Source organism: Natator depressus, chromosome 9 (assembly GCF_965152275.1).
Source record: "Natator depressus isolate rNatDep1 chromosome 9, rNatDep2.hap1, whole genome shotgun sequence".
NCBI classification, from domain to species: domain Eukaryota; kingdom Metazoa; phylum Chordata; order Testudines; family Cheloniidae; genus Natator; species Natator depressus.
In genome coordinates, this window is record NC_134242.1 from 36,360,540 (window position 1) to 36,382,648 (window position 22,109).

Consider the following 22,109-nt stretch of genomic DNA (forward strand, 5'->3'; position numbering starts at 1 on the left):
GCCATGACCCCCCCCACATTCTTACCCCCACCCTGAGCACCAAACGGGAGCTCCTGCACCCCTCCCCACATTCCTACCTGCACCCCTCTGCCAGGTAAGCACTCCACACCCAAACCTCCTGCCCCAACCCTGAGCCCCCTACCTCATACTAACTCCTGGCCAGACCCAACACTCCAACCCCCAGCCTGCTTCTTCACCCCCCAGCCCTGTGCTCAGTGCACTCCCACCCTCAGCTCAGTGCAGAGAGAGAGGAAGAGAATGGGCTAGAAGCAGGGAGAAGGTAGGTACCCACTCTGTGTGGGCAGGGCCGGGATCCCGGACCGGCAGCGGGCTGAGCAGTGCCGGCAGCCGGGACCCTGGCTGGCAGGAGCCGGCAGACGGAACCCCAGACCAGCAGTGGGTTGAGCCGCTCAGCCCATTGCCGGTCTGGGGTCCCAGTCCCTGGCCCCGCTCAGCCCGCTGCCAGTCTGGGGTTCTGGCTGCCAGCTCCTTGCTGGTCTGGGGTCCTGGCAGCAGGCCCCGCTCAGCCTGCTGCCAGCCTACGTGAACGGAACCCCAGGCTGGCAGCGGGCTGAGCGGGCTGGTGGCATAAGATCAGGATTTTAATTTAATTTTAAATGAAGCTGCTTAAACATTTTGAAAACCTTGTTAACTAACTATTGTCAGTATGTAAAGTAATATAATATGTAGACTTACAGAGAGAGAGCTTCTAAAAACGGTTAAAATGTATTACTGGCACATGAAACCTTAAATTAGAGTGAATAAATTAAGACTCAGCACACTTCTGAAAGGTTGTCAACCCCTGTTTTAGGCTGAGCACTTAGTCCCATTGGGTAGATAGAAAGATTAACCTAAATTTATACAGAAGCCCCTAGAACACCATTAAATTGGGTACCTAATCCATGAACTATTGGAACTCATTTACAAAACTTTTCTTAAACATTATGTGAATATATTGTGTCATACTATAGAATTAGAATTTATAATCCCTATTCCATGACGAGATATCTTTGAGTTATAATGTATCTTAATTAAAACTATCTTTAGGTACGGTTTTTTCCTCAAAGCACTTTATCAAAAAAATCTGATTTAAAAAAAAAAAAATTAAATCATTTTTATTCACCCTGGATTCAGGGTCTGGAAAACAAACCTTCTAATGAGACTCTAAAAAAAGCTCTATCTATTTAATTTATCCAAGAGAAGTTTAAGGAGGTGATGTGATCATAGTCTACAAGTGCCTATGTGGGAAAGAGATTTGATAGCTTTTTTTATCTAGCAGAGAAAGACATGAGATCCAGTGGGTTGGAAGCTGAAGCTAAACACATTCAGACTAGAAATAAGGTCCTCATTTCACAGTGCAGGTAACTAATCAATGGAACAATTTGGTTAGCAATTATGTGGATTCCCCATCTCTTGAAATCAAGACTAGATAGTCTAAAAGACTTACTGTAGCTCAAACAGAAGGTTTAGGCTTGATACAGAAATTACTTGGTGAGGTTCTTTGTCCTGTGTTATGCAGGAGAGCCAATTAGATTATTGGAATGGTCTTGTCTAGCATTATGTATCAAAGGAAACTGGAAAAAGAATCATTAACTTTAAGTTGCATTAGATGTGCAAAGAAATATCCGCCAAGGTATTAGAGGAAAAACAGTAAATCAGAGCCTCTCCCCCACAAAAAGATGTGGCTAGTGTTGCGAAAGATTAATCATTTTGGTGATGTAGAATTTGTGATAAAATGATTTGTCACCCTTATTTATTTTTGCATTAAATTTTTTAATTCCTCTTTCATTGTCTGTCTTGTAGCTCGGTTCACCACATTCTCACTAAGTACGTCTAAAGACATTCTTCCCTTTTTTGAAGTTTCTTCTGGTTTTGTAATGGGCTCTCAGGATAGACTGCATATAATCAGATGAGAGAGAATCTTTTTGCATGGCTGCCAACAGAATCACAAAATATAATTGTTTACCACAGCAGATGTGCAAGGTTTGAAATGCATGGTCAGACACGAGGTTAACATGTGATCAAATATTATTTCTGCCCTGAAGTCTGCCTCCTCTAGCAGTACCTTATGCCAACTCAAGAAAGGTCCTGAATAGTTGCTCTGTCATGCAGTTCAAAGACTTTGAACTTGAGATAACATAGTAAGCTTCGCTTTTAGATGTCAGTTTCTGTGTATGAACTCTTCAAGCCAGATTTTCAGTCCTGGTCAAATTCCATTTGTTCATTCCAGTTTGTGGCTGGAATTAATGGGGTGTGTTTCCTTTACAGCGCTACTATACCTTGCTGTAGCCTAGCAACAGGGAATTAAATCTTTCAAACAAAGCAAAGACACACACAATAAAATAAGACCATCTCTTCAGTTGGAGCCTGACTGTGAATCTGTTTATCAAAACCAGGCATCTTCCTTCCTAGAGGCCAAAAACATTCAGTGTTAATTGTGATGTGATATGTACTTTAACAATTGTCTTGTGATGGTCTTCTTGGCAGCTCCTTGTTCAGCTATGGCTTATCATCATGACAGCAGAAGAATATTTGTAGGCCAGGATAATGGTGCCATTATGGTAAGTTTTTGCTGCTACAGTTTCTTTTAAGAACACAAGTTAATTGTGAAGCTTCTTTGGTAGTGGCTGAATAATTGCAGACTTGACTGAATTGTCCATGAGCAGTATATATAGCCAGCCCTTTATTTTATACTTAAATCAAGCTATAGAATAACTGAAAACTGTTTGCGTGTTTTAGGGAAGTAATCTCAGTTTCCTTGCTGTGGGGCTTTGTGTCCTTGTGTTTGATTCTAGTCCATAGTTCTTGCACACCTAGCTCTATGGCATTAGTGTGCAGCCCTTTCTCTGTCCTTTGTGTGGGTCACCCAATCATGCATCCCTCACCTCGTTCCTTGGTGCAGAGGCTACATCCTTCCTTGTCTCTCCTGTTTTCTTGTCGTGTTTTACACTCTTGTTTTTCCCCCTTTGTTGCCACATGTACTTTCTCCCACAAAAAATGTTGCAGAGAGCAACCCTCTGTTATAAACAAGGGAAGAAAAGGGTGGCAGGAACACACAACTAACCTCAGAGAAGGGATGAAAACTTGTGACTGCCAAAAGCTTCACTTCCATAAGAAACCCTTAAAAATACAAGGTGATGCAGGTTAGGGTAACTGTTAATACCTGATGAAATTTCTCCTTTTTTCCTTCCAACACATTGTCTTTGGTCGACTTGATTCCGAATGCAAATCCTCTGTTGAAAAGATGAGTGATACAAATAAATCTGCACTTTAATCTGTGATCAGCGTGGTACTGAGTGTAGTATCTGCCAGCCTGTGGCTTCCAAGGGTTGGTCTCCACTAGAAAATTAGATTGACCCAGCTACGTTGTTCCGGGGTGTAAAAAATCCACACCCCTGAGTCACATGGTTTAGCCAACCTAAGTCCCTGTGTGTACGCACTAGGTTGATGGAGGAATTCTTCCACCAACATAGCTACTGCCTCTTGGGAAGTGAATTAACTACAACGATGGGAGAACCCCTTTCTTTGCTGTAGTAAGTGTCTATACTGAAGTGCTTCAGTGGTGCAGCTGTATTGTTTCAAGTGTAGACAAGTCCTGAGGACAAACCTATCTTTTTGTAGCGGGATAGGTTGTTGTTGGCTGCCAACTTAGGTCTGTTGCTTATGAGGTTATTCCTGTGTTCTTGGTGCTAAAGATTTTCCTCAGTCAGTCTGATTCCCATTTCAACCTGAGAGGATGTGCCGTTTTACTTCATCTAACTGTGTGTTTCCTTGGTATTAGGAATTCCATATCTCAGAAGACTTTAATAAGATGAACTTTGTCAAGACGTACCCAGGTAATACAGCATGGAGTCTTCGCTAATGTGTTTACTTCGCAGATGAGATTTTTAAAACATTCGATACATTGGGAGACACCTTCATAATTGAACCTAGACATTGACTCTAACTTTAATAGTATGAAAGATATCGGTAAATTACTTGTAATTACCTTTTAATCAAAATAGGATCAATTTGTGTAGCCCAAGTATAGGATTTTAGAATGTGTTTAACGTCTAGAATTATTTTTTGGCCATAGTCTTACTGCAAAGCTGCTGGCTTCATTGTGATATAGTTGGCTATGGAGAACATTCCTTCTGAAAAGCTTTACGTTCAGAACCAATATAACCAATATAAAGAAAACAAAACACTCTGACAGTCTGACCCAAATCTTTTAGAAGTTTGTGAGTGGGAGGTGGTTGCAGTGTGAAGGTCATCACAGGTGGGAGCTAGGAATCCCCAAAGGATGGAGAGTAGGAGCTGTATTAAAACCTCACATAACTGTAAGGTAATGTGCTGAATGTCTCTAACTTTGGTTATATTGTTCAGCACTGATCAGTGGTAATACATTTGTGGATGCTTTAATCTGCAGATGACTTTCTAAAGGGGGGAAAACTGATGCAGTACTGGTGTCTAATATAAGGAGAGGGGGAAATTCTGCTCTTTAAAAACAGTTTGGTGGTATAGTCCTAATAGAGGGTAGTACTTACGTAGGTGCAATAATTAGGCCAAAATACCTGTTACTAAACACTGGGACTCTTAGGTCTTAGTTGAAGTAGTAAGAACTGAGTAGTACAGTAAGAATTGAAATCATACAAGATCCCCATTCATCAGGTATTTCTGGCAGAAGAGGGGACTGCTCTATTAAAACTAATGTAGATGAAAGATACAAGGTTCTTTCCAAGCATTATTTAGTATTCCTTCTAAAGAATGTACAGCCAAATTCAGTCACTTCTATTCCACAGTTATTAATTAATAACTTGACGATGTACAGAAGACTTTGTACTAATGGCTAAAAATATAGGAAAACAAAATACAGCTTGTCTTATGACTTCCTATCATCCTCTAATGGAAAAGGGTGTTCTTGTTTAAAAGAGAGAGCTTGTTTTTAAAAGCTACAAAAGCCCCTTTATCCTAAAAGCAGATGACTTTACATTTCAGTCCAAAAGAAGTATATCTAATACACCCTCCCCCTATATTCTTTCTTCCATTTGTCTCCTCTACATCTTCTTTCTTACTTAAATGATCTCAGCACTGTACAGAGTGCTCTCATTGGAGTTCAGTTGCCAGCATGCCCTCAAAGGAGAGGGAATGAGGGAAATCACTAAATGAAAGGACAATTCAAATGAGCTGACTTCTTTTTCTGACATGCCTGATTCATTAAAGGCCAATCACTGAGATGGAAAATGCAAAATAAATTGAGAACTTTGCTAACCTTATCAAACTTTGGGGCTGCAGTAAGTGTGACAGTGAAGGTAAAATTCTTTCTTCCTGCAATTACTCCCCCCTCCCCCCCCCCCACACACACACTTTCAACCTGTGTTTCTAACTGTGTAACTGAAGATTTGATTGAAATATTTCTATCAGAAGTGCTTAGATCCTTTGCTTTATTTCCACAGCTCATCAGAATCGGGTGTCTGCTGTCATTTTCTGCCTGGCAGCAGAGTGGGTTATCAGTACTGGCCATGACAAGTGTGTCAGCTGGATGTGCACCAGGAGTGGGAATATGCTGGGAAGACATTACTTCACCTCTTGGGCTTCATGTTTACAGTATCCATCAAAAATGATCACATTACTAACAAACCACAAGACAAAATTTTATCATTACAAAATCCACTGTAGTATAGTTAGCATAGAAAGTATTAAATAACTAATACTAAACTACACTTGGCAAAATTCAGTTTTTGTGATGCTGTATCTTTTTTTTTTATTTTATTTTTCAGTGTATTTTTTCACTTATTTGAATTTAGAGTTCGCAATCTACAATGGCTCCCCCCGGTTAATAGTATGATTCTACTGTTCAGATTCTTTAAAATGCATAGCTTCTAGCTTACAAAATTACAAGAATACATCTTAAAGATATTGAAACTTCTGTTCTTCGGTTTCTCTCCACAGCACATATATAACTTGCTATCCTGTTTATCCAGGTCATTCTTCTGTCAAAGAAAAATTTTTAATTAAAAAGACAATCTACAAATGCTCATATGATTGTTGGCCTCCTATACACATTTAAAAATTGGGATTAGACTGAATTGTTAGTAATTGAACAGAAACAGGTAGCTTATATGGTATGCAGATTTGATTTAAGAAGATGGAAATAGCATGGCATCTTATGCACTGAAGGCACACAACTTAAGTATCTTATCCAGAAATTTTAATACACAAAGTATGAACGTTGGCGGCATCTGCTCTGTCTCTCCAAGTTGAGGCATAGTGTATGTCTACACTAGAAATGTAAGTCTACCTCTATTAGGTTGATTTACAGCCACTGCAGTGGTGCATGTCCAAACTACCCTTTTTGTGTCAGTGGTGCATGTGCTAACCAGGAGCGCTTCCACTGACTTAAGAAGGGGAAAGTGGGGAGCTGAGAGACTGGACTCTCATCTCCTTTGGTAGCTCCCTGCCAGGACCCCAGCTTCTCCACCGGCTCCCGGTGTGCTGCCCCTTCACCCCCTCGCCCCATTCCCCACAGGGAGTGGAGGAAGTTTTCGGCCGTGAAATTGACAAGGCTTCCAGGCTCCCGCTGGGGTGCTGTGGGGGCAGCTGTAAAATTGACAAGACAGCCAACAGCCGATGTAAAGGACGTAGTGTCTACATAGACACTGTGCCGACATAAGCCTTTCACCTCTCGTGGAGGTGGAGTAGTTATGTCGGTATAGTAGTGCACTTACATCGGCGGGAGGAAGGCTGTAGTGTAGACACTGATATAATTAGGTTGACATAAGCCAGTGGCTCTCACTTTTTTACTGGTGACCCCTTTCACATAGCAAGCTTCTGAGTGTGACCCCCCTCCTTATAAATATATTAACAAGTGTTTTTAATTTAACACCATTATAAATGCTGGAGGCAAAGCGGGGTTTGGGGTGGAGGTTGACAGCTCGTGACCCACCATGTAATAACCTCATGACCCCCTGAGGGGTCGAGAACGCCTGACATAAGCTGTCTTATGTCAACCTAACTGTGTAGTGTAGACCAGCCCACAATCTATATCCCAGAATAAATCTTACAAGATATATATATATTGTATGGGGTGTAGTTATCTACCCATCAGCCCTTCCGTAGCTCCTTTCATTAGGGCTATTTCATGTCCTATTAATATGTGCCATATTTTCGACAATCAATTCAGATTTAGCGAGTCAGAACATAGAGATAAAAAAGAATGAACTAGTTGATCTTACAGTTCTTTCTTCCTTTCTCTCCTCCCTGTCCCGCAGTAGGATTGTTCCCTACTGTGTATTTTCTAGTCTTCTGTCTGGGACAGCTTTAAATTCCGAAGTGACAAGGCCCACTGCTTCCCTTGGAAGCCTGTTCCTCTGCCTAGTGGGTGGTGTTGTTGGAAAGCTTTTCGTGATGTTAAGCCTTAAGGTTTCCTCTCATTACTCCTAATGATAGGCCATTGTGCTGTACTTGGTGACTCTTCTCTCCGCAGTTGCAGACTGATGTGCCAATTTCCTTTGCCAAACTACATATCTTTTTATCCTACTAAATCTGTCAGTTCCTCCAGCTTCCTGATCATGTTTGTCTGATCTCTTCTAGACTCACTCCATTTTGTCTGTTACCAGGTTCAAGGAATGAAATACTTAGGTGGGAACATAATTCATAAGCTGCATATCCAGAGCTGTTTATAAACGGGGTCTAATATCTCTTAATGTGATGCCTGTGTATCATTGGCTTAAACTAAAGTGCATCTTTTTTGCTGCTTAATACTGCAAGCTCGTGTTGGATTTCTTGTCGTTGGATATTTTAACATTCCTGGTTTTGTTCCTTTTTATTGAATAGGTGCGTCCAGTTGTGGGGGCAAGGCCGGAAGCAGGGGAGATGAAGGGGCAGGGCCCAAGCTGGAAGGGAAGAGGCGGGGCCAGAGCCTCTCCTCTTCTGGCAACGCTGTCTGGTGCAGCACGCAGTGGCTGCACTCTCCCAGGCAGCCTCTGGCCACACTGCTTGCCTGGGACAGCCCAGGTAGTGTGGCCGGAGGCTGCCTGGGAGATTGCATTAGTGGCTCCACACATGCCAGGGGGACGTGAGCAGAGCTCCCCCTCCCCCTGACAGGTAATGTGGGATGGGGAGAGGTTGGGGCCCCTGGGCTGGGGGCAGGGCAGGGGCGTCACATGGGGGGATCATGTGGTGGGGTGGGGACAGGTCACATGGGGTGGTCATGTGCCCCCCCCCTTAGCTGGTGCCCCCTTTGTGTCCCTGCCACTAGTTGCCTCACTCCTCTTAAAAATGGTAACCCTCCAGCAGTGTAGTTCCCCAAACCATGTGCCAAGGGATTAGCTCTATGCCAAATAGAGAAGAATGTTTCATGCTGAGTTGCCAACACTGCTTTGAAGCATGTGTGTTCTTTTGAGGTCTATGCACTGATTTGGCCTACCACACTTAACTTGCAAAACACAATACCAAAAACTGAAAGTAGCTCTGTCTTCCTACATTTGTTTTTTCTTGGCAATGCTCTGTTTCACACCAGTCTCTTCTAAGTGAGGTATGTTGACATAACAGTACAGAACTGTGCATAATAAGTGCTCATTACAAGATCTGTTCACAAAACAATCCGGTGTTCTCCCCCAACCCCCGAGTTCTCATCCATAAGCATCCAGTGGAAACTCTGGTCACTAACTAATCCTTAATCATTTCAGTGAATATCTGGAACAGATTGCTCCTAGGAAAGGGGGAAATTTAGAATACTTTGTTTTTAACAGAAAATGTTTTTTTAGCTTTCCATGGCATGGCCTTTTATTTTCTTCAAAGGAAATTGCTTCCTGTCAACACATTGTGTGCTTGAATCATTAACAGTGGGGAGCAAATGACCAGCTTGTCAGTATGTACGCTTGAATATTCAGCACAAACGTGAAAAGCTTCTATGATGCATGAGTTAATCATCTTTTACAAAAGCTTATACAAATATAAAATATTACGGAATGGATGTTCCTTAGTGTCGTGTCTGATTAAACAATATATTATAATTATATAATGGACGCATAGGATGAAATAATGCTGATAAGTCTGAGACCTTGCAATTAACAGCCTGTCTATAAAGGCTTTTCAGGTGCAGGATTGTTTATCTTCAGATGCTCATTCTTAAATCCCTCATGCTTGTTAACAAGACATTGGAAACACAGCTTTCTCACCATTGTGGTGACAATTGTTTAGTTATACTGCACTTCTTTCTACACAGTAAACCCCTCTTAGTTACCTCTTGTCTTTCAGTGGTGGCCTCAGCAGAGAGCAAACAATAAGCCTATCTCAGGGGCTGGGGAAGTCCCTTCCAGGTGCCAGCTGTTTTCTGGATGGAGCAATACCAGCTGCTCTTCGGGCACCACTTCCTATGTGCATAGTAAAACTTTTGAAAAGGAACTGATGTTTGCCGTATATCATCTTGATCATTCTGCTTACGTTACAAAACCGAGGGAGGGAAAGGATTTATCCACTTCTGTTGTAAGGTCTCTGGGGCAGGGACAGTCTCTGGTTTTGTACAGTGCCACACAAAGGGCCTTTAATCCTGATTAGGGCGATATAAAGTACTACTGGAATACAAATAATGCAAATAGGAGGTCAGTAGATACCTGCCATGGAAGGTAGGGCTAATTAGAATTTCCAGGTACACAGCTCTGGCTTCCCTTAGGCCCTTCCGTAGCAACAAGACTCTCATTTTTCCCCCCCTTTCCTTGACTGAAGTAAATGAGTAATTTCTGATCCTGTTTGTCATTAAATCTGAATATAAGGTACCTTACATAGGCAAGACTCAGTTCCATGAGTTCTTCTGCACTTTCAGGTAAGTTAAAAGTGGCTTATTGATCTGTGTCTAAACAAGTCTCCAGTCTAGTTCATAAAATATTTTGGCACCTCTTGAGTTTCAGGAACATCCTTAATTGAAGGTTCAATTATTCTTGCACTTTTTAAACTTCTGGTGAAAGCAAAGCTGAATATTTTTTTAACATTGTTTCCTTGTTTACAGGTTTGTACTACATCAGCACTCTCTAGTATTTATGTTTATGGGCCACTAACGATCTTTTCAGTATGGTTTTTGTTGGTTGTTGCTTTAACCGGTTTGTTTTTTAGTCATGCTGGTAGAGTATTCTTGCTGTAAAGAGAAGCAAGTGAGACTGAGAACAGTTGGTGGTGTTCCTTGACTTATGTTCAGATATGACATTGAAACCAAGCATGCCTTCGTTGGGGACTATTCTGGACAGATCACACTGCTGAAGCTTGAACAGAACACTTGCACGGTTATCACAACGCTCAAAGGTCATGAAGGTAAACTAACTTTCCCCCTTCACTTCCCTGGCTAATTCAGTCTCTGGTAATACAACTTTCTGTCAGCAGAAGATGGGAAATGTAATCAAGAGCAGGTTCTTACCTAAGCTCTCGAGTTCATTGCCTGTCACCACTTTCTGAACAAAGTTTTCTCCATACAGAGAAGTTTTCAATAAAACTCATACGTCTTAAATTAGCAGGATATTTAAGTAGCTAAGAACTCTGCTTGTTTCATAGGGAACTCTGGGCTATGGCCTGCTGTGAATGACATTGCCATCATCCTAGGCACCAATTATAGAGCATGAGCTTCAAAGTAACTGCCTTAAATGGTGCATGTATATATGCCTAGCCCATCTTACAAAATGGCCCACCTTACAAAATGTCAGCCTATATTCACTAACATGTAAAGGAATGGGTCCATCTTAGTGTCTAGAACGTTACCACTTTAAGGCAGTGTGTCTTGTACTTGTTTGTACAGCGATAAACATTGCTATCACTGTATGCTTTAATCAAATGTAAGAAAACTTTGCAAAGCTATCTAGAGGAGTTTGTAAATTATGGGATAAATTGTCAAGTTCATGCACTGGACATGCACTTCATATCATAAGGTGTTGGTAGAATCACATAGGGCCTGTGTATTGAGTAAAAACTAATTCTTGTAACCTGATGTATGGCACAATATGTGCAGTGTTAGGTTTTGGCTCAGCTTTGCCTGACCCAGTTGTATTTAAGATGTGTAGATATTATTGTGATGGTTGATATAGATTCTTAGTTGTTTATCTAGGTGTGCTTCAGGGTGAGGTTATTGAGGCAGGGGTATGCTGAGAGGAATAACTAAAGTGACTTTTGCTTTTTCATGCCCTCATATGACTTAGAATCCAGAATAGCAATTTATTGGCCTGCTGTATTAACAATGCTGATCTATTGGGTCTCAAGGCTGTGATCCTGTGGAAAATGCCCGTTTCTACTTACCTTGTTGCTGGCTGTAAATGTCAGTCGGTAAAGGTTTAGATTGTTTGTTTGTTTTTTCTAATACTGAATGGGCTTCTGCAATGCAGATCACCATGACCATGAAGTGAAACAATACAAAGCTATCTTTGATAAACTGTGGTGGAGGAGTCAAAACAGAAACCAGGGGGAAGTTCCCCCCCCCCCATTTAGAACAGAATAATAGCAATTGGTCTGTGCTTGCTGGAACAGTGTGAAAATAAGATAATTATTTTACAGAATTCTTTGCCTACATGGGCTTTCCTTATATTGATCTCAAGCTAAATGAGTGTCATTTGAATTAACACTGCTACTTAATGAGTGTAGTATGAATTAGTCTATTGTATTCTGTTGATCTAATACTTAGAATTCAGTGAGCTATAAAATATTAAATCAAAGCAGATTTTTCAAGTGTCCTTTTTTATGTAGCTTTGTATGTCATATAAACAGATGACTTGGTGCCACACTGAATTGTTCTACCGCTCATGTTCCCTCCGTGGGTCTGCTATCGCTGAGGTCTTGTCAACTTGAGTTTCAACAGTTTAATTACATCCCTTTTAATTAAACTGGTCAAAGCCCAGATGGGACTCTTTTTGGTTCAAGAGTGGTTTATTTCAGTTTACCATAATGGAAAGAAAACTGGCTTAAACCAAAATAAGTGTCCACACAGCCTTTTGTATTGATTTAAAACAACACCTTTAGTTAAACTAGTACAACTTGTGTGGACAAGGCCTGAGAACTTTCACAAAATGCTTATATTTAATAAAGAATCTTCTTGCTCTGTAAGACGGGGTCCCATGTCCAGGAGACCTCAAAGGTGGCTGCTTTAACTAAGCTTTGTTTCTTTATCCTCATGCCCTCCTTACAACTCTTTGGCAATTCACTGCAATTGAATAGCAGACATGCACCAAAACAGCATGTTGGCTTCCAAAGTGGTCTGTCTGGGAATGAGTACTTATTACTTTTCTTAATATCCATGAAAATGTTTCCAAAGGGATCCTGGTTTAAAAATAAATAAATAAAAAAATTAAAAAATCCTGTTCAGCTGTGCAGCAACCATACAAATCTTACTGCTATTAATTATAAAAGCCAGAAAAGAGAGGCTTGATTTGAGGCTGTAATTAATTAAAACAAAATGAATATCAATTGAGCTAGTGGCCGAAAAGATGCCACTTGAACTATGGAAAGATGCTCTATAAAAGTACACATTCCTAAAGGAAGGAATAGAATATTGCATCCAGTAACTTGATGATGTAAAGCAGTCCTTATTGATCTTTCAGAAAGTCCAGTTTTGTTGAAGGTTTAAAACAGGGATGGACAAACTTTTTGGCCCGAGGGCCACATCTGAGTATGGAAATTGTATGGCAGGCCATGAATGCTGACTAAATTGGGGGTTGGGGTGCAGGACTGGGTGAGGGCTATGGCTGTAGGTATGGGCTCTGGGTTAGGGCCAGAAATGAGGAGTTCAGGGTGCGGGAGGGGGCTCTGGACTGCGGCAGGCGATTGTGGTTTGGGGGGTGGGGAGTGAGGGCTCCGGCTGGGGGCTGCAGTCTCTGGGGATGAGGGATTTGGGGTTCAAGAGGGTGCTCCGGGCTGGGACCGAGGGGTTTGGAGGGTGGGAGGGGGATTGAGGTTGGGGTGGGGTGTTGAGGCACTGGAGGAGGTCAGGAGGTGCAGGCTCCAGGCAGCACTTACCAGAAGCAACGGCATGTCCCCCTCCGGTTCCTACATGGAGGCATGGCCAGGCAGCTCTGCGTGGTGCCCCATCCGCAGGCACCACCTCTGCAGCTCCCATTGGCTGTGGTTCCCGGCCAATGGGAGCTGCAGAGCCAGTGCTTGGGGAGGGAGAAGCATGCGGAGCCCTCTGGCTGCCCTGCGTGTAGGAGCTGGAGGGGGAACACTGCTTCCGGGAGCTGCATGGAGCAGGGCTAGCTCCCGACCCTGCTCCCTGGCTGGAGCTCGAAGGTTTGATGGGCTGGATGCAGCCCACGAGCTGTAGTGTTCCCACCGCTGGTTTAATATGTATCACCCGCTGAATAGTGTCATTCTACTCCTTTCATTTTTTTGGATGAGACGGTGGTGGCCTAATGTACCATGCATTTTGTGTTCAGTAATTACAAAGCCAGTGTGTTAAACTGAAGGGCTCTTTAATAAGGAGTATAAAACACATACAAGAATATCTTTGTAAAAAACAATGGAGCACATACATTTTGCCCTGCAGTATGTCTGTCCTGTGACTGATAGTTTCTCACTGCCATTAAAATATTTGGAATAAACTGTCAGAACACAACTGTATTCAGAGCTAATTATGTAAGAGGTCAGTGTATGATGACTGAGATCACTTGTATTCCTCTCAACTGCCAGTTTTATGCATTATTGTCTTGTAAAAGTACTGGTGTTATGAACGAATTGCTGCCTGCTCTATTCAGTTGTCACAGTGGCTATGTTCACCTTACAAAGAGCCCAGTAAGAATGGCATTAAACACAATATTAGGCTGCTGATATACATATACTTGGGGAAGCTGCTAACCTAATTCATAGCTCATCTGGCATTGTTAGAAAACCCAGCTCATTGCTTAGCATCTTATCTTGTTCATTATTAAATGTTAGTATTTAAATTTCTTTCAAACAAAAATGGCTTTATGTGAAAACCTGAACTTTCCTGTGACTCTTTCATGAACAATGAGCATTTTAGAAATATGCATTAGTTCTACCAAACCAAATTATCCCATTGCTCACCATCCTTTGTCTTTTAAAGTTTGATTGTCCAACTAATGATAGTTCAGTGACTTTAAACTGTTAGGCTGCGAGTTTCTTTACTAACTCTCACCTTTGATCTAACAGAAGCATGAATGAAGAGCTGTGAATGAGCTCCAAAGCTTATCTCTCCTAGTCCAATAAAAGATTACTTCACCCAATTTTTTTTTTTTTAAGGAAGTGTTGCTTCCCTGTGGTGGGATCCTGTTCAACGGCTACTCTTCTCTGGAGCATCCGATCACAGCATTATCCTGTGGGATATTGGTGGAAGGAAAGGCCGAACACTGTTGCTTCAGGGCCATCAGTATGTAGCAGTGACTTGCTGTTTTATTTTTTTCCAAATACTTAACTAGTTTGTGGGGTTGTAGAAAGACTAAATGTGACAAGCTCCCAAGTATTGTGAATAATAACTAGACAAGATAGTATATTTCAGGGCATTCTCTTAAGACAGTGATGCATGGGGACTGTGGGGAACAAATGTCAGAGCGGCATTACTGTCATAAGGGGCATCTTTGTTCTCTTGGCTATGACTTAAATGTGGGAAGTGATGAGATCAGAGAATAAATATAGTTCACAGAATAAAGAGATGGGTGAAAATACTATGACTACCCTTGTTTGCAGTGTTGTAGCTGTGTTCCATCTAATATTGTAAGGTTTTGCTGCATGGAGGTCAAATCCCACTGCTATAATGTACCCTTCATTAAGATGCTTGTGCAGGAAGGGGGTGGAAATGTATAATGACATCTGCATAGTAGCGTGTATGTATAGAATCCTTTGTTCTATTGCTGCTTCTTCATCTTAGACACTAGTCATGAAATCACAGAATTATTTTACTGGCATAGTTAGTATTTTTAAAGTACCTATGCTGACTTCCTGTACTTCTCACAAGTGCACATGAATTCCCACTCTTCTGTGCATTGACATGCAACTGTTCATTTTTACATATTGGCTACAATAGTGTAATTTGACACCTACGTGACTGGAGGACCTTCCACTGCTTCTTTCACTCCTCCTCCATGTATCCTGTTGGGAAGATTGTGTGTATCAGCTATTAGTTTTTTCCTGTCTAATCTCACACTGGACAGAAGGTGGCGGAATTTTTACGAAGTATGGGAAATATCATTCCATTTCAAAAGCAGTCTTTTTTTTCTTTCTGAACTAAAAACTGAATTTTCACTGTTTTGCAAGCTGTGACTAAAAGTGAGGAGATCCACAACAGATTTCTGTTCTGGACAGCTATATCAAAAACAGATTCTTGTTTTTCTGTAAGTCAGTTTTCCTCCTTGAAGAAAGTCAATATTCACACAGCGAGTGAACACCATACTTAAAGGAAACAGGAACTTGTGGGGGGAAAGAGATTAAGAAATTGAATCACAATAACTAGGCTTGACAGGATTAGATTTTTATTGGTAAACGTCAGTAAACGCCAATTTCCACTACACGCGCGCAAACAATGAAAAAATACTTCCATCAATAATAATCAAAATTTACAGGGAAGCAGCATTTTTTGTACTTTGTCTGAAAACTGTTTAGTTTGATTTAAAGATATTTATCTCATTTATTTGATATGTGATGTTGACAATTTGTTTTAACTGTTAAAACTTTAACTTTTTGAATCAACATCTACTGTTAAATAATTATTCTAACCACCCTGTGGTCTGACTCCTCCATAATTTCCTGCAACTAAAAAAACTTAAATAGATGAAAATGAATATCAATCTTTTAAATTGAATTCTGCCAACCCTAACAACTCATACATCAGCAAAAGGGTTTCCAGTTGAATCTTTAAGGACATAATTCCTTGATGGCTATTTTCTCACAATTGTCTCCTGATAATTTGGTGTTCTGTTGAGTTCCAAGTGTGGATGAAGAAGGGGCTTATTTGCAGTTCTGCTCAGTTCAGACACCTGTCACCTGAGATGCATTCCGTTTGTTAAGCTTCACTAGCAAAAACACTGACATGATGCTGTATCTTCAGCTTACAGGTCAAACGAGCTGCTTCCTATGCTAACACTTTTTGTTCTATCGCAGCTACTTCAGTGCTGAAATAACACTTGGCAATGAGGGTACCAAGTCCAGCTTCTAAACTTTGATTCTCCGTTTCAAGCACTTTAGGTTACTACTTAGTGGTCTTGCTTTAAAATAGTTCTACAGCTGACAGTGCCTGGCTACTGACATTGTTTTCAGCTTTCCAGGTGACTCCTAAAAATTCAAACCCAGACCTGTTAGGGATGTTGCTTTTGCTTAATTGTTTGGAAGAATTAATAGTGGCCACTTCATTTCCAGTGACAAGGTGCAGGCCATTTGTTACATCCAGCTCACGCGGCAACTGATCTCATGTTCAGCTGATGGAGGAATTGCTGTTTGGAATATGGATATCAGCAGAGAAGAGGTAAGCGCGTGTGCTAGATCAGAGGATCTGGTTCTACCGCTTTGTGAACCCTGCAGTGGCTGCTTTCCAGCTTATTCTGTCATCCTAGATCAGGGCACCCCAAATTAACCAAGCATTGGTAACTGTCCAGGAATCAGAGTTCAGTGCCTCAGCTTCCATGAAAAGTATCAGATTACCATAAAGATAAGGGCAGTGACAAAGTCCACGAAGACCCTAGAGCTTTGTTCAGTGCAAGTCTGGCCATGTGCACAAAGGTGAAGCTTTGCATGTTGAAACCTCAAGACCCCACAGACCACACTTCCATATTAAAGACAAGGATGGACCACATAATAGATCCCTGCCATGCTTGATCTAAAGGTACACCCTCTTCACATCTGTTCTCGTTAATATAATTGGAAAGAATCTTGTAGGGTACTACAGGAGGCAACTCCCTAATGCAGACTGTATTGAATTCCCTGTAGGATTATGCAGACTTGACAAAATATTTGCTCTGAGTTATCTCAGTAAAATGGTATTGTAGTTTAGCCCTTCCCCTCTCTCCTCAAAAAGGATATTAAAAGTATAGAAGTCATTCACGGAGTAGCCAGATTTTAAAGAGCCCTTGATCACTAAATAAAAGTGACATAAAATGAAGTATTGTTTATGCATGGCTTGAGACCTGTTCTGTGTTACATGTTCCTTAGTGTATTGTGAAATAAAGTGCTATAGAAAAATCTGTGTAGCCTGTGAAGATGTAGTTTCTTGCCACCAGTACACTAATGCTGTCAGGCCAACCAAAAATGGCTTGGTGATAGACTGCTCTTACTGCTTTTTCTCAGTTCTGTCTCTGCACACCCTGTTTTCTTTGTAAGGGATCTTCAAAGCCACAAGCACTGTTGTCTTCATTATACATATTGTGGTACCACCTAGGAGCCCATGTTGTACCAGAACCCCATGGTGCTAGGTGCTGTGCAAAGGGAACAAATAAGAGACTGCTGCTGAGTGCTAAACAAAGGGCTTGCCTACACCATGTGATGTAGTCTGACATCAGCATGTATGAGAGCACTTCTAAGGTCCACACAGGCCAGTTAAGGCACGGCATGCTGGTGCACAGTAGAATCTACACCTCCAGCTGGTGTGCACGAACGCACAGCATAGACAAACCCGTAGATTCCTTTTCCTCCTCCAGAATCTGTTAACTAGTTTAGGATCGGTGTAGGGCCATGTCTACACTACCACTTTTCTCAGTATAACTTCTTTCGCTCATGGGTGTGGAAAAAAAACACACCCCGAGCGATATAAGTTACATTGACAAAAGAACACTGTTCACACTGGCGATGTTGGCGGAAGAGCTTCTCCTGCCAACATAGCTACAGCTGCTTGTGGAGGTGGGTTTTTAATGTCAGTGGGAGAGCTCTCTTGCATTGGCATAGAGCGGATATATGAGCGATCTTACAGCGGCGCAGCTGCATCGGTCCAGCTGTGCCGCTGTAAGCTCGCTAGTGTAGACATAGGCGTAGTCATTACATGGTGCTGTAATAGAGCTGAATACACTGCCTCTGAAAATTCCTCTAGAGCAGTGAGGAGATGATTTTTATGGAGCTTGTTTTTTTGTTTACCAAGTTAAAGAACAAAGTATGGACTAGACAAAGTCTTCATGCACTAGAGCTTTTTAGACCCTTGTTGGCAGCATGGTGAGGAAATTCCCAAAACTAGCGGCATAGATTTTAGTGGGAGTTTGGATTAAACTTTGGTAGTTTTTAATAATGTATTATCCGTTGGTTTGTACTATACTTTTGTAATGGCTTATCTATTTTCTGCCATTTAAATGGAGATTGAGAACTGAGAAACAGAAGCCACTGAACCAATAGTGGGAACCCAAATGGGCAGGAGATGAAAACAATGGCCCCTGAAACTGTCATCACATCATTATTGAAATGGAGACAGTCTTTCATTTTCAATATTCACTCACTCTTAATTGACTTGTTGTCCATCAAGAATTTGTTACTCTTTTACTGATGCATCTATTTTAGGAAGGTCCACCAATGTGATGGAAAAAGGAATGTTAATGGATGTCACTTACTGTGTAGTCTATTGAGAGAGAGCATTATGGAATGTGGAGAGACTGAATCAGCAGTCAGTGTGGGTAGTCATGGTTATTCTGAAATTTGAGATGGGAAGTGATTCACCACAGAACAATAATATGCCCAAGAGAATAGAAAAAGAGACACAAGTGCAATACTGCAGTGGTGTGAAATTTAAGGGCGTTAAACTAACCTTGAAATAGCTTTCAGGGTATATGGTCCTTATCAGATGCATGGGAATATTTACCCAACACATAAGGAGGTGCCCTAGAACTATTCTGTATCATCCCACAAAAGTACCTTACTAAAAAGTGCAAGTATTAACTTCAGAGTTATGCTTTGAATACTCTGCTATAGCACACTAATATCTGAGAATATTAGTACTACTTAGCATATCTATATCTTGCATCATCCAGAGAGCCCAATATAGTCAAGCCTTATTTCCGGATAAGGAAGCAGAGGCATGTGTATACTTGGAGTGAGGGCAAAGGGTTGGGGGTTGCAGCTGATAAGTTTTCTTAATTGCTTCAAATGCTACAGCCCCAGGAAAAGGACATGATGAGAATGACAGCTTCTGAGGGAGTAATTGATTCACTGTAGAGTTTCTGTATCTTAGATTACTTTGTAGCCATTTTGAATCTTCCTGGCAGCAAGACCCGGGGGTCTACAACCCCTGCAGCAATCCAGTAATTCAGATGCATCTTAGCAGGTTTTCTCATTAGGGCAGGAACAAGAAATGCTGTGGGGTAAAAACTGTGAGAGAAGAGCACAAAGATCTTTGTAACAGATAACTATAATTATGACTCTGCCTTCTGCACACAGCTCAGCACTGAATTCTCAAGTTGCTTTTTGAGTGTGGCCAACTTTCGCACTGATTGTAAAGCAATTCAGATTTTCTTGTGTATTGTTTGTAATGTCCATAGCTGATAGAAGGGGCTTCTCTTGAAATGTATTTAAATTTCACTGTATATCTTCATTTAAAAACAAATGAAAACCCGAGCTGTTCATAACCTTGCTGATTTTGAACATGTGCTAAGAGTATTTATTTCTCCCTCCCCCACTAGGCTCCTCAGTGGTTAGAAAGTGATTCTTGTCAGAAATGTGAACAGCCTTTCTTCTGGAATATAAAGCAGATGTGGGACACAAAGACACTAGGGTTGAGACAGGTGAGGATGTGGTTGTAAATCATTCATGGTGCTGTTCGTTGTGTAGAGAATTTGGTGTCGGTGGTGTTCTAGCTTTATACCTGACCTGCTGTTCAGCACTTCTAAACTTCATCTCCAATCCGTTTTTGAAAAGGAAAAAATGAGTAGAAAGACATACTATAAAGCAGCAGAGGTCATTGGTGTCTTCGTTGCCAGCAAAGTGTTGTGAATCAGGAAATCTCAACTTGGTGCTGAGAAGTTACCAAGTACAGTGGAAAAAAAGCATTAAATTGGGTTGTCCTGTGTGGGAATAATGGGGTTAAAAGAAAGTAAAACCTGTTTTGCGCACAAGTGTGCATGTAAGAAAGAGCTACAGTTAGTAAATACTGAATGCACAAAATGGCCTACAGTCTTATACTGGCAAATTACTACCAAAATGTCAGCCTTAAATTGAGCACCTTATGGTGTGCTGAAGCACTAATGGCCTTGCCCTCCTTCAGTTACGCCAGAGTGTGAATCTCTTGTAAATGTTGAAAGGAACTTTCACCTCCTAAATGTTCCAGGAGAAATCCGCTCATGCCCCCCCTACCCCCCCCGGCCCTTGATGATAGTGAAGGCAAGAGTGTAAAGAACATCTTTCATTTTGTAAGGCACTTGCCCTCAGATCCCTTGGAGAAAAGGGATGTAGAGCAGGGGTTCTCAAACTGGGGGTTGAGATGGTAATTACATGTAATTACCTCAGGGGGTCACGAGGTAATTACATGGCAGGGGGTGGGGTCGTGATCTGTCAGCCTCCACCCCAAACCCTGCTTTGCCTCCAGCATTTATAATGGTGTTAAATTAAAAAAACACTTTTTTGTATGTTTATGGGGAGGGGGGTCACACTCAGAGGGTTGCTGTGTGAAAGGGTTCACCAGTACAGAAGTTTGAGAACCACTGTGTAGAGTATATGGGTAAAATCCTGTCTCTATTGGAAGTCAGTGGCAAAATTCCCTGGGGCTGGCATATAACCCAGGGATTCTTGGTCCTTGGTTACAACTGGTTTTGAAAGGTAACTATCATAGGATGTTACATAATTTCTTTGGTCATCCCTCCTGATGATTTGGGAGTTCTCAAGTAGCGCTTCGTGTCCTGAAATGTCCATCGTATTTTAATTCTTCTTTGAAGCATCACTGCAGAAAATGTGGTCAAGCAGTGTGTGGCAAGTGCAGCACGAAGCGGTCCAGCTACCCAATCATGGGCTTTGAGTTCCAGGTCCGTGTCTGTGACTCTTGCTTTGAGTCAATCAAAGATGAAGAGTGAGTATGCTTAAAGATCTGATGTTGTTCCATTACTGACTTTATACACTAAAGGCTGAAACTTTTGGAGGAACCTAACTGGTAGCTTTAAGTTCTCTGGTTACAATTCTGGCAGCTCTGGCTCATCTGTTTGTAATCAGCCTTTTATTAAATGTCAGAAACTACATACCATGTTTATAATCAATATGTAAATAAGGAACTCTCACTTATGTATCCGATACCTTTAAGTTCTAATGTGCAGCCTTCTCACAGGAAAGAATATACATAAGTTACCAGCGTGGAAATATTAACCTCTATCTTTCACAAAGCAGCAAACATTGATGCCTCACAGTCAGGTTAACTTGCTTGTATTACATTGGTGGTTCTTTTGGGGCTTCTTTGCACACATTTTGAAGGGGAGAGGAGTTGGGAGAAGAGGGGCAGCAGCCACTTGCTTAATCTAGTAGCCAATACAGCTGGAAGAAAAGTTGAGAAGCTTGTTGAAAGTAGACTTTACAGCTGTTAAATGTTAGAAGTAAAGAACTGTATTATCTACCATGTTCCTGTTTTTCCTTTGTGTTGTGTTGAGGGACTTCCAAATATCAAGTGGGAGCCCAGGTAAGGATGTCACTCCTATAATTTAGTGTACTCTGGGCAGAGCTTACTGATTATTTCATTGTCATGTAGATAGGCGATGTTGTCAGGTCTGACTTACTAGCTTTTCAGAAATTTCCCTGTAAATGCTTTATTTTGTATTGCTGCAATGATGCCATCCAGTTTTAATGTCTAATAGATGGTTTTTATTTAAGCTGTTTTCTTTTACTAGTCGTACTTCCCTGGCAACCTTTCATGAAGGAAAACACAACATTTCCCACATGTCTGTGGACATTTCTAGGGGACTAATGGTGACCTGTGGAAGTGATCGGATTGTGAAGGTAGGATTTCTCTTCTCTGCAGGTTATATAACTTGCTTTTTTACTTTGGGTTTTACAATATTAAATAGCTTATGCACTCACTTAAGGTGACACTTTCTTTAGCCTTTCCTAGTGGTTGCAAACACTTAATCAAGCTTGCAGTTTGATGCTTTGTGGACAGGAAGAGTTAAGCTTGAGTCAAAAACCTAGCAGTACTTGATTATTGTAGTGAAGGACAAAGACTTTCTAATAATCAATTCCACTACTACTGTCATTCAGCCTATATG

At 41.3% G+C, this 22,109-nt stretch overlaps 1 protein-coding gene across 3 annotated transcripts in view; it reads left to right on the forward strand.

Moving 5' to 3' along the window:
- The window catches only part of WDFY1 (WD repeat and FYVE domain containing 1), a 43,586-nt gene that overhangs the window by 16,599 nt on the left and 4,878 nt on the right, over positions 1–22,109 (forward strand). For all 3 annotated transcript variants that reach the window (XM_074963929.1, XM_074963928.1, XM_074963930.1), the window contains exons 3-11: positions 2,488–2,561; positions 3,782–3,836; positions 5,436–5,586; positions 10,175–10,287; positions 14,209–14,335; positions 16,318–16,423; positions 19,551–19,652; positions 20,799–20,929; positions 21,735–21,843. In XM_074963929.1, coding sequence (XP_074820030.1) covers positions 2,488–2,561; positions 3,782–3,836; positions 5,436–5,586; positions 10,175–10,287; positions 14,209–14,335; positions 16,318–16,423; positions 19,551–19,652; positions 20,799–20,929; positions 21,735–21,843 — 968 coding nt within the window. The remainder of the gene's footprint in view (positions 1–2,487; positions 2,562–3,781; positions 3,837–5,435; positions 5,587–10,174; positions 10,288–14,208; positions 14,336–16,317; positions 16,424–19,550; positions 19,653–20,798; positions 20,930–21,734; positions 21,844–22,109) is intronic.